The 13,296-nt window shown below is 36.5% G+C and overlaps 1 protein-coding gene across 1 annotated transcript in view; it reads right to left on the reverse strand.

Annotated features, from left to right (window-relative positions):
• Positions 1-13,296, reverse strand: part of NBAS (NBAS subunit of NRZ tethering complex) — a 151,367-nt gene that overhangs the window by 80,351 nt on the left and 57,720 nt on the right. Inside the window, exons 25-30 of the mRNA XM_070955550.1 lie at positions 11,157-11,330; positions 9,706-9,839; positions 8,265-8,327; positions 7,040-7,162; positions 6,609-6,711; positions 316-536 (exon numbers count right to left, since the gene is read on the reverse strand). Of these exons, the coding sequence (XP_070811651.1) occupies positions 316-536; positions 6,609-6,711; positions 7,040-7,162; positions 8,265-8,327; positions 9,706-9,839; positions 11,157-11,330 (818 nt within the window). The remainder of the gene's footprint in view (positions 1-315; positions 537-6,608; positions 6,712-7,039; positions 7,163-8,264; positions 8,328-9,705; positions 9,840-11,156; positions 11,331-13,296) is intronic.

Genomic DNA, 13,296 nt, shown 5'->3' on the forward strand with positions numbered 1-13,296 from the left:
CACTGTTAGACAAGGACCATATTGTTTTCTAGATATCTTCTCCTATCTTCTAAAGAGGGGATCACCTAAAAGCTGCTGAGTTAGCATTTTTTTTTAAAAAAAAATGGTTAAAATTATGGCATTTTTATGTCATCACTCTCTGATTTAATTTTGTTCCCGGCACCTATTAATAACATTACTATAAAGACAAGTAATCTTAGAAATGCAAAGAAAACATGAAGTGCACAGAATTAATAATAGTATAAAAGATTTTTACAAAAAAATACCATAACTTTAATTGTAGAGATGGGAGAATTAGAATAAACATATGATCACCTGGCCAAATCCATGCAAGTATCAGTCAGACTGGTTGAAGAATTAAAATACTCTCTGCTAGCAGCCAAAACTAATTCAATGCTTTTCTCATAGCTGATTCTGTATTGCGTTTTTCCTTTAGAAACGGGGGGATCTATTGACCAAACACTGCAGTGCATCATTTGCCCAGCTAAATGGATATTCTCCAGCAGGCTTGAACATAGAAGACTTTCAGTAAAAATCTACAAAATAAAACACAGTCAATATCATAGAATGTTTTTATGCTTGCTAAACTCTTAAATGTAGAAATTGAAACAGACAGCATAGGACAGCTTTCAGATACATGTACATCAATATAATTATGTTTTAAGAAATCTTTTTAAAACAAACCTCAATCTAATTTGTATATTGTGCAGGCTCAGAGCAGCAACAGAGAAAAATATAACAAAATATAACAAGATTAAAACCAAGGTGCCATAAGACTCTTACCCAAATATACATGTATTGAACTTAATTCCCATCGTAGAATTCCCATTCCCTCCCCCACCCTCAGTGCCTGGGAAAGAGCCAGCAAGATTATTGTCAGAATCCCAAGGCAGACCAAACTTGGAATCCAAGGACACACAAAATAATACTACCATTATTATAGGGTTATAGTAACAGAATTTTGCAAGTAAGAATGTGTCCCTCCTCCCCTTTATCTTTCTTTTCATATATATATATATATATATTTGTTTTCTGAGATTTTCGCGGATGTTTGTATGTAGGTTTTTGGTTATTCGGGTTTTCTCCCACGTAAAATTGGAAGTGCAACTCAGACTAACCTGAGCACAACCAAGCCCCCACCTAAACAGAACACACACCCATCCAATCAGAGCACAGCCAACCCCCCTTTCAATCAGAGCACAGCCAAACCCCCAACCAATCAGAACACACCTCCACCCAATCAGAACACAGCCAAGCTCCCACTCAATCAGTTCACATCTCCACTGGCAGTTAAAAGGAAGAAACAGCTGCGATCACACATTGCTCCTAGAAACACGAAGCCGAAAACACCAGCCTGAAGATGACGAATGAGACTTCATTGAAACGTCGCCAAGACACTTCCAATTTTACACGGGAGAAAACCCGAATAACCAAAGACATACATATACATATACATATACATATACATATACATATACACACACATATATATATATATATATATATATATATATATATATATATATATATATATATATATATATATATATATATATATCTTTTAAAATAAAAAAGAAGAAAATCAAAAGGAACAAAACACAAAGAGATATATATTATCAAAAAAACCCCTCATAACAAGTGTTGTTAAAATATAAGTGAAAATATAGAACAGAAAGGAAATATAAAATTAAATCCATCCATCCATCACCTATCTATCTATCATCTATTAATCAATCTATATGTTGTTACAACAGAACACATTTCAATTCTATATATAATTATCTAGTGCAAATATTAATATATTACTTTAATATAACAATCTCACTTTTAAAATATTTTGTATAAAGATGTCCCCTATTTTATTTTACATCTCCATACAAAATCTACACCTAAAGGCAATCTGCTCATAAACAGCAAATATAATCCTGTCTTCAACCCACTGAATAAATTGAGTAATGGAGTAAATGGGGTCATAATGTATATTTATATTTCCAATGTTGCAATATCTGCCTTTTATCTATAGTATGGATACAAATCCATTTATGATGTCTAGTTGTTAAGTTTCACATATTAGGTATGTAACTCAACAGAATATTATCCTCTGAAAATTTTCATTTTCATTGCACAGCCACATTTAGTAGCCCACTACTTTCTCCCCAAGCGTAGTAAATATAGGACATTCTAAAATCATGTTTTTAATAAGCATTATCCTTATTGTATCCCATGAAAATGCTGTCCTGAAGAATCCTTTTCATACAGATGTAATGAAGTCAATAAATTACATTTCTATATTTCTGGAGTCAGATTTCTTTTATCTGACTGTTATCTTGGCAATGACTCTTCCTCCTATTTCTTAAAATTCCATCTACCATTACAGGAACTGTCAAATATATTTGGAGATTATATCCTCCCCCCCTCCTTCACCAAACTTTTTCATAAGGAATCCATATGTATTACAAATTTAATTTTGATCAACAAGGACATTTGTTTTTGCATTTTGGATAAGCCTAGAAGCAACTTTCAAAAGAAAAAAAGCCACATAGTTTTTTTTATGAACTATGATAATAAAAATGCACTTTATAAGCATTTCAGCATGGCATCCCTATAAAAAGTCTCAGTGTCAGTGTTCCAGCTGACACTAGGCTTTATCTTGGAATAAGAGACACAAATGTAGTATTGTTTTTCTTGATATATTTAGATATATGTATGTATTTAGATGTGTGTGTATGCATCCCCACAAAATCTACTTTTGGATTGAAATCCCAGATTCAATTTCACTCTTATAATTTTTTATACATTTTTATATAATTTTAACCTTTTTCAAGAGCCATAGAGATTAACAATCTCTCACAATAAAGCCTATAATTTAAAGAAGACTGACTATAATATGAAAATGTAAATGTTCTTAATTTCTTAAATATAAGTTATACGAAAGTTGATGCAAGTACTGTACAGTATAATAAACAAGAAAGTGTGCTGACAAACTAGAGATATTTAAAACCCTGCACTCTGCTATAATTCAGTTCATTCTAATTTCCTCTTGAATATACAACACAATTTTCAGTACAAACTGTATTTTGCATTTCACTTTAAATGCAAACAGGAAAGCATCTATCAAAGTTTTATATACACTCTGAGTGACATTATTAAAAATGAACGTTCTGCTCAGTAAACCATTTAACATACATAACACTGATGCAAAAAGCTATTTATCTTTCTTTTGTTTAGTAGAAATTTCATTTCAGACTTTCTGTAAGTTAAGAAATTGCAATTTTTCATCTCTTTGCTAATTCCACAATGGTTTATAAGAATGCACCCTTAATATAGAAATGCAGAGCTTTATAAAGACAAGCATTTCTTAAAGTCAGAACTGGTTTTCTCCTACTAAAGTGTTCCTCAAACAACATTTTCCCAAATAGACTAAGATAGCTGAAGATTTTTTTTTATATATAATTAAAAAGATACACAGCTTCAAAGTTTTACCAGAATGTGGAGAAGTTGACTGAAATACTGAGGGATGGGAAGCAGAAGACTCGGTGAAATAATACATCCCTGATCTATATTTAAGAATGGGGTATTTTGCTTCCTCCATCAACCCTTCTCTCTAGCATGAATTCTATTCCATTATCTACATGCACAACATAATCCCACTGAATCATGCTGTTAAGGCGTGTGTTAACACAGATCTTAACCACATTTCAAATCTTGGAACTGCAGTCAACAAGCATTTTGAAGCCCACACCTAGATAAGCATCACTTATTACTGAGTCTCACTTCAACAGGATCTATACTCTAAGGCAGTGATGGCGAACCTTTTCGGCACTTAGTGCCCAAACCGGAACGTGTGTGCATGTGCATGCACCGGAGCGCCAGAAATGCAAAGACCAGCTGGCCAGGGAGCATGTGTGCGCCGGCCAGGTGGTGTTTGATTTTCTGCCACGCACATGCGCGCCAACCAGCTGGTCTTCGCGTGCGCCGAAGCACCGGAAACCCGAAGACCAGCTGGCTGGTGTGCGCATGCCTGGTTTTTGGGCCATTTTCAGGCTGTTTTTGGCCCAAAAACCAGCCCCAAAACAGCCTGTTTTTTGGGGCCATTTTCAGGCCATTTTCTGGCGCTCCAGCAAAGACCAGTTGGAAAACATAACAGCTGGCGATGGCGTGTGTTCCCACAGAGAGGGCTCTGCGTGCCACCTCTGGCACACATGCCATAGGTTCGCCATCACGGCTCTAAGGCTTCTAAGAGAAAGCACTTTAACATAGAGCATAATCTCTTTCTCACAGACAAAGCTGATTTTTTTTCACCTGAGTGAAAATGGTAAAGAAAAAGTACATCACTCTACTTAAGACAGAAAGTCTAGCTTTTATAATTTCAGAAGCAAACCCCAGAAATCAAGGAAGCAGGCAGGACCTCTGGGAAGAAAACAGGAAGGTTTCTGCCCGGTCAGACCATTAGGGCTGTGAATATTCTTTATAAATTCACCAGGATATGAGATGTTGTACCCTTAGAGCAGTGGTGAAATTCAATTTTTTTTACTATCGGTTCTGTGGGCGTGGCTTGGTGGATGTAAGGTGGCTTGGTGGGCGTGGCTTGGTGGGCATGGCAGGGGAAGGATACTGCAAAATTTCCATTTCCACCCCCACTCCAGGTGAAGGATACTTCAAAATCTCCATTCCCTCCCCACTCCTGGGGGAAGGATATTGCAAAATCTCCATTCCCACCCCACTCTGGGACCAGCCAGAGGCGGTATTTGCCAGTTTTTTGTTTTTTTTTTAATTTGATTTATATGCCGCCCTTCTCCGGAGACTCAGGGCAGCTCTGAACTACTCAAAATTTCCGCTATCGGTTCTCCAGAACCTGTCAGAACCTGCTGGATTTCACCCCTGCCTTAGAGTGCCTACAAATATTTCCCCAGTTGTCACAATACAAGTAGTCCTCAACTTACAACTATTGATTTAATGATCATTAAAAAAAGTGACCATGACCGGTTCTCACACACTGTTGTAGCATCCCTATGATCACATGATCACCATTTGAGACCTTCCCAGCCAGCTTCTGATGAGCAAAGTCAATGGGGGAAGCCAGATTCATTTAATGGCCACAAGATTAACTCAACAACTGCTTAACAACTGTGGCAAAAAGGTTGTAAAATGGATCGTGATCCACTTAACAAGTGCCTTGCTTAGCAGCAGAAATGTTGAACTCAATGGTGTAATTGAGGACTACCTGTAATCCCTACTTTAAGATGTTTTAATTTAACTAGGAAACTGAAATATTGCAAAGAATTGTACCAGCCTCTTGTATAATAATTCAGTAAGAATTTTTACAAAATAAGAATACTGTAAACTATTGTTTTGTAAAGGTATTCCCCTCCTTTGAAAATAGAATGAAAATATTTTGAGAAAGCTAAAAGAAATGGCAGATACAAATCTCACTACAGTAGCTTTTGGGAAATGAATGTTTTGTAACTGCTCTCTTCCACTATGCCATTTGTGGCAGCATACAGACAACACACTCTAGCTAGACCAAATGCAGTTACTGGTCTAAAATAGTTAAGAGACTCCCATTACAGCTCCTCAAATTTATTTAGTCCAAATAGGCTAAAAGGCGACTTCTATATCTCAGATACATTACTGCATTACAGGTAACTGGGCATATGAGCGGTCTCTACTGGAAGCATTTGTAATAATACAGAGTTATAAAAGGTTTTGTGTTATTAATTTATTTAGGTTTTATTGGAATGCAGGCATAAGCTTCCAATATGGCTACAGGACATCGATAGCCCAATCTACCAGTAGCAACAAACTTCAAAGTTGGTATTTGAAATGTGCTTTTCAGGTCTAAAGCCATTGTCTATTCCCTATTCTTTTTTCAGATTTTCAGTCAGAAAAAGCATTATAAAGTCTTGGAGAATCTTTGCTAAAGCTGTTTTTATCCTCTTAACTGGGGGAAGGGGGGGGGATAGAATCCCCTTGCTTTGGATAAGCTAAAATATTGGCTTTTCTTAGAAGTCTGAGAAACGTATTTTTATCAAGAACAGTAAAGCATATTATCCCAAATAAGGATAGCATCCTTATTTATTTAGCATCATCTACTAAAAAAAATCTTCCTCTTCAGTTTGCTTCAAGAGAAAGAATGTCTTGCATATGTTTACAGAGAAAGAGCCAATAGGTTTATCTGTTTATTTTAATATCCTTAAAATGTAGGTTCCATTCTTTACAACCACTATAACCATAGCCATTTACTTGGTTACAATGAAAATAAACTAAATAATATTCAGTTAGGAATTGCTCATCCCTAGGAGATTCCAGTAGCAAATTGACTCAAACTTCTGCTTAAAAGGAGGCCAATCATGAAAGATGTTCCTTTTAAAATCCAAGTTACTTATATCATAAATTCTAGCTTTACAATTTTTCCTTATTGCTAAAATTGTTAAAAAAACTTAATACTGGTTTGATTTAAATGGATAAAATAAATACTGAGACAACTCTAGACTAAGATTCTCCTTCCATTATTCAGATTTAGGAGTATATAAACAGAGTAAGTACAAAGAAGTATAAAGTTGTAAAGTATCTTTTACTGCATACTAAAAAAAAGGAGAAAGAATTACCTCATAGCATGTGTCTGTTCCTAAACAAGTATAAACGTTTTTCTGCATAGCCAGCATATCTTGCAATAATCCCATCCAGTGCTTTTCATTAACAGAAGGCTGTCTTTTAAAAGATATAAACATAACAATATTTATAAAGCACATTATAATTAAATTGCAAAATTAAGGGGGACTATGACATTATGATAGAGTCTCTTGTCTCTTTTGTATGTGTATTGCGAGAAGAAGATTGATACAAGTCTAACAAAATCTAGACATTAAGAGTGAGGTTTATTACCAATTTTCTTAATACACTAATATTAATAATTAAACATTTCTTATTCCAAATGCTGAAAAATATTTATTTCAAACTTACAAGTGGAAACAATAAACTTAGTGAATACAGATTCACTATTACTAAGAACAGTTGCCTTACATTACACTGTACTCACTTTTTGGCTGTGTGCCGAGTCAATCTTATCATCAGTTTCCGTGCTTCTTCTGGACTGTTCTTTGTGTCTTTTACAAAGGATACAGGTTTCTGGAGTCCATGCTTTTCCAAAAGTTCCGATACACTGCAATAATTGTCAGAAATATTATCAACTGAACCACAAAGTTCTTCCCAATCATATCAGTAAGAAGCCCAAACAAAACAGAAAGATTTTCTCTTAAAAGAAAAACACATTCAATGTTTTGTTTATGGTTCAATGGTTGTGATACATAAGAATATCCCCCTTCTTTCTTGGCAGAAATTAAATGGAATATGTACAAAATGAATAATCTATACAATATTGACATACAATATGTGCTGCAAACCACATATGCCACCTTACTTTCTCTGAATATATTTGCATATATTTATTAAAGGCGGTTGCATTGTAAATGATTAGGATTCCCTAAGCATGAATGGCATCAGAACACCATAATGCATGTTACACTCTAGATGCCACAATTCATACACATTTTTATTTTGCCATCTCTAAGTTTAGAGCGTGGAAAGGATAGTGGATGAATTCTCGTGATGAAGAGGTTAACTAATCATCTACCTTTTTTTAGTTAACCAGTTAAAGCAATCTAGACAATAGTTTTTCAAGTTGATAATAACTTCTCTGCTAAGGCTGGTCAAGAATAACACCAGATTTAATGTATGATGTGGAAGTCAATGCTCTGTGCAAATTTGTTCTTGGTACTATGGATGAAGCACAACATACACTAGACCTGGCATTCTGATAAGAAGAAGGGAGGGTTCTGTACAATTCCTCTGTCTTGAACAGATTACTTTCCATGCAGATTAAAACTGTCAACCACTGTGACTTTTAGATGGAATAATAAAATGGCTGAAATGGTCTGCCATAGGCTCCTAATGAATCTAAAACTTGAAAATGTTCTTGCTCTGATCAACATGGAGAAATTACTCAATTGTAGACATTCTTCCTCCCAAGCACTTTTGTTTTCTCTCACATAGCTACATCATATTTGTCTATGTAACAATACTACATTTTCATCTATTTCCAGAAAAACCATGGCCCAAAGAGTAATTTCAGTGATAATTACAGTAATACTTACCCTATGGACCGTTTTTATCCTTAAAACCTGGAATCCAGAACTATCCAATAAAACACTGAGCTAAGAAAGTTAAAGCAGTAAGAGATATAAGTTAAGAAAGGAACTTCTTACCTAAGAATTTGTTCCAATTCATCAACTCTATTGTGAAGATTATTGGTAATGTCTGTTTCAAGGCTGGAAAAGATACAGGAAATTATCACAATAAAAAAATCTCACAATGAAGAAATAGAACTAAAAACCCAGAACCAGCATCATTCAGATTTGCTGGGACTAAAATAATCATAGTTTATTTATTTATGAAATTCATTGCTGATAGAATTTTTTTTTTCATGACACTGGAAGTACTTCTGTCCATCACCAAATTACACTACTTATATAAGGGTCCTCAGAGAGTAGTTCTCTGAATGTTCAAATTATTGCCTTAAACAGAGTTAGGCCATCAATCCATTTAGGAGTGGCTGACATCAATTCTACTTGTGGGATCTTTCTCATCCTTGCTGGTGATGGTGAAGAAACTAAGATTGTTGACTTAAAAAATACATGCTTTGCCATTGAAATAAAGTTTCTGTACAGCCTTCTCACAAAAGAACAAAAGATTGTACATGTAGCATTACTATCAGGTGTGGGTTCTAAATTTTTTTACTACCGGTTCTGTGGGCATGGTTTATTTAGGCTTGGTGGGGGGGAGAATGTGACTGGGTGGACGTGGCCAATTTTTTTTTTTTTTACTTTTACTTTTAAAAGCATTATTTCTACAACCTTAAGAGGTTGCAGAAAAAAATGCTTTTAGAAGCCTCTGACGATCAGGCAAGTCATCTGGGATCGCCAGAGGCTTTTAAAGGGATTTTTTTTCCTACAACCTCCTCGGCTGAAGAGGTTACAGAAAAAATGTTTTCAGAAGCCTCTGAAGATCCCAGCTGAGTCGCACGATCATCAGAGGCTTTTTTTTAACTTTTAAAAGCATTTTTTCAGCTGAAGAGGTTGTAGAAAAAAATGCTTTTAAAAGTTTTTTAAAAAAGCCTCTGATGAGGTAGGCGAAGTAAGCAAGCGGCAACTGGGCTGGGGGACCAGTTCGGGGGCGTGGCCAGCCAATGTTATTACCAGTTCTCCGAACTACTAAATTTTTTTACTACCGGTTCTTGCGAACCAGTGCGAACTGGGAGCAACCCACCACTCATTACTATTCCACTACTCCGAGACCACTGGATATTCCAGGCAATATGCATTTAAACCGAGTTTAGCAAATCCAAACTGAATTTTAAATATTTTATTTCTCAATCTTTCTACAAAGTAAGCTCTCATCTGGTCTTTTACAGATAGAATTAAAACAAGCAGTTTGTCACCTGCCAATCTGAAGCTTTATAGACAAAGAGATGGCGTTAAAATAAAGCATTGTCAGATGATTATAAAAAAGTAACTGTCACATCATCCTTCAGGTAATGAGATTTACATAAATAACTATAGATATCTTATAGGTATTGATGACAGAGAAAGTATTTTTTTAAAAAAATCATCCCACAATATTCAAAGTTTGAATGATGACAATACTCACCTCAGACCTCTTTGGGGGAGACATTCTAAGATGTCATAGCACAGAGAGAGCTGGTCATCACGTTTGCAGCTGTAGATACATTCTAAAGCAATCGTCATCAACAAAAGTTGATCTGAAATAATTTTTTGCTGACCCTAAGAGAAAAAGAAAAGTAATGTCCATTGCTAGGTCCTAGAATGTTTGCCAATTTGCTGTTAATGGCTCTAGTATCTCTGTACTCTTAATACGCTGCACAATACTCCGTGCAGTGTCATTACAGTTGTGTAGTCAACTTAGTAAGATCTTTATTAAAAAAATTCTAAATTTCAATTTAGGATTTTAGAAAATCATACTACCTATAATGGAAGCTCAGTAATGAACACAGGAATCAGAGAGTATGTTAAATTTATTTCGTTTTGAAAGCCTTCTAAATTGTGTTTACATCAGGCAATTTATAAAAAGAAAGTATTTCTAATTATAAAGCTTTTAATTTAACTGTGTTACTTAACTGTGTTACTCATGTGTTACTTTCTTATGTAAATAGCATTAATATGTACTATAGTTTTAGTTTCCCTCCAATACTGCTTGTAGCCATTCTATAACTGTATATTGCCCGCAAACTAAAAAAAAATAATAATAATAAGAGGCCACTCAAAACGGAGTATTATAAAGCACTATACCAAGAAGAAAGTTACTATAAAGATCCTGTTGTGTCCTTATATGGGCGTCCGCCGGTGGTTGGCTAATCCACCGGCGGGAAATTTAAATAAATGTCATTGGCCGGCTAGCTTGCCAGAGCTGTATATAAGGAGGGCTCGGCAGCTCAGCCGGCAGTTCCATATGAGCTGAATTAAAGTGCTGAACGGACCTCTGCTGAGTCGCGTCTTCTTTTCCCTGCGCCGATCTAACAGATCCCATTAATCTTTTTATTTTTCCAGTCTCTGTATTTCACAATTCAGCAATTACATTCAGAACAAGTGCCTGGTGTAAAATAATTAAGACTGACAATGTAATCTATTGAGAACTAAGTCCCACCAAGTTCAATTGAATTTTCTACCAGGTTAGCTGATAGAAGGTTGCAGCCCTGAATCATTAGATTCTTTTGTGCTCATTAGGATCAATCACAAGACTATTTAAAATTAGGACTGCACAAATTGTCTGAAATGGCACTTCACTTACAAGAGAAGCTGATACTGATGGACGTTTATTATGGGTACTTGAGACTTCTTGAAATATTCTGGACAAGCGTCCACATGCTCAGAAGACTTTTTTTTGTCTCTCAGACAATCTCATTTTGGGGGACTTTGGATTTTACTGATAAAATCTGCTTCATCTAGAGAGTTGCCTCAGTGGCAAAGCCTAATTCCAAGTTCCAGGAGGGTTTTGTTTTTTTTAAAAAATCAGCCATTAGCTTTTTTCATATTAGTTCATTAAATACTTTCCTTTATCCCTAAACAATAAATTGAACTTACTAATGGTTTTGAATGTTCAAGTATTTTCAAAGGGAATGTTAGGTCTTCCTTTGCCAATGTTACCAAGTACTCTCTGAGAAGCTCATTAGCAATGCCTGGAGACTCATTTTCACACCGGTGCAGGAAGGGGACCATCCACTGGTAAGCATTTTTCACATATCTGTCTTCTGATGACTGGAAAATGAAATATATTTTCATTAATCAGAGCTATAACATAAAATAAAGGCAAAACTATACGAAATTAAGGTAAATGTAGCCCATCAATGTAGCTCAACATGTTTCTTTTTCCTGATCTTTAAGCCTTCTTTTCTAATGACACCGTAAAAGATTTTAGAGTGCCACTGATGTTAAATTATGTCATGTCCCAACATAAATTTTACCTGACTTTCACCTTATCTCCCATCCATAGTAGTGGGGGAAATTTATCTGTTTATATAAAAGGTGTATCCTGGATGGTATTTTCAGAGATACTGACCACCAGGAGGCATTCTGGCAGAGGTCCCCGACCATTTTGGCTCCATGGACCGATAGCAGCAGTGGCGGGGAGGGGAGGATTGTTTTATGGTACACAACCTAATTCCATATGTAAGTGTCATGCCCCCATCGGAGTCTGAATCTGCTGCGGAAGATGAGCTGGAACAAGAACTGACAGCGAGTGAGAGGGCAGCTCCATTGGCCTTGGAGGAAACTGGGGAAGGGCAGAGTCAATCCAGGCAAGGCTGTTTGGAATTAGTAAGGCCTGAAGGCAGGGAGGAGACACAGAGCTCAGACGAGGAGCAAGAACCACCCCCTCCTGATGCAAGGACTCCAAGAGTGCAGAGAAGGTGTGCAGCAGGCCACATGTGAGGAGAGCGCCCCGCCCAGCTTCACCAGGGACATCTGGGGAATGAGACTTAAGGAGATGCAGTGGGGAGGGGCATTTGTTGGGAACAAACGCTGAGTTCCTGAAGTGTTCTGAGGCCACATTTGAACTTGCCAAGAATCCTTGCATTCCTTGTTGGCATTCTGGACTAATTATTTGGATATTTTGCTCCCTGAACTCCTTGCTTGGCTCTTGTTTTGCCAAATACATTTGGGATTTATTGCCGTGCAATCTTGGTGCAGACAGCGCTGGGCTGGACAAACTGCAGCCAGAGGCTGCTTGACATTTGTGTGGGGCTTTGTTCTCACTCTGTTCTGGGACTAGCCAGAAATGTGGGAGCGTTTGGGGAGATTTGGCGCAATAAAGGAGTGGTTTGAACTGCCAGCTGTTTGTGTTATCTCTGTGCTGTGCCCTGGGTCATCACACATAAGCAAATGAAGTTTTGTGCCCTCGCCCATGGCTTGTGTGCCCCAGTTCCCAATGGGCTGCAGACCAGTTTCAGGCCATGGACCGGGGACCCCTGCATTAGGGGACTGGTTTCATACTCATCTAAAGTGCAATAGTTCATACCAAATCTTGGTAGAGGATTTTAACCCCACAGGAAAGGCTTGGCTACAGATGTCCGACAAGTCACAATAAGGATGAAACTGGTCTTATTTATTTTATTTTATTTTATCTTATACTGCCTCTTGGTGCACAATATCACTGTAAAAGCATATTTTATATTGCACATTATACTGATGCAAATCTCTTTATTAAAAATGAATTAACATTGTTATATGAATATTTTCAGATCATTCTAAGGAAGAACAATATGAAGTAAAACCTCATATGTGATGCTTTACAGCATAGGTAGGGTAAATCATTATGGAAAAGGAAAGCATCTAGTCCATTCTTAGGAATTTGTTCCTCATATAAATACCACTAGAGAGTGCTGAAAATTCACCTAAAGTTTTTCTGAAGTAATGCTCTCAATGTTGTACTGATAAGCAAATACATCAGCAACACAGAAGACAGTAATGTGGAAACTTTCTTATGCCTCAGCTTTTCTCTTGGATTCTACCAGTACTCATTATGGAGACTTAAAATGTGAACTTTTTATATTGTTGACAATGAGCTACTCCCATTTTCCCCCCATTCAGGAAAGATTAATTGTCTTTGAGAAAGCAGCACACCCATGCTATCTAAAATAAATGCTTATTTGTTCCCTATGACTATCATTAAGTGTTGATTCTTGTCAAATGTATCTTTTCTTTTATGTACACTGAGAGCGTATGC

This window comes from Pituophis catenifer, unplaced genomic scaffold, assembly GCF_029215685.1.
Source record: "Pituophis catenifer annectens isolate HBS135680 unplaced genomic scaffold, rPitCat1.0.hap2 SCAF_1, whole genome shotgun sequence".
Taxonomy (NCBI): Eukaryota; Metazoa; Chordata; class Lepidosauria; order Squamata; family Colubridae; genus Pituophis; species Pituophis catenifer.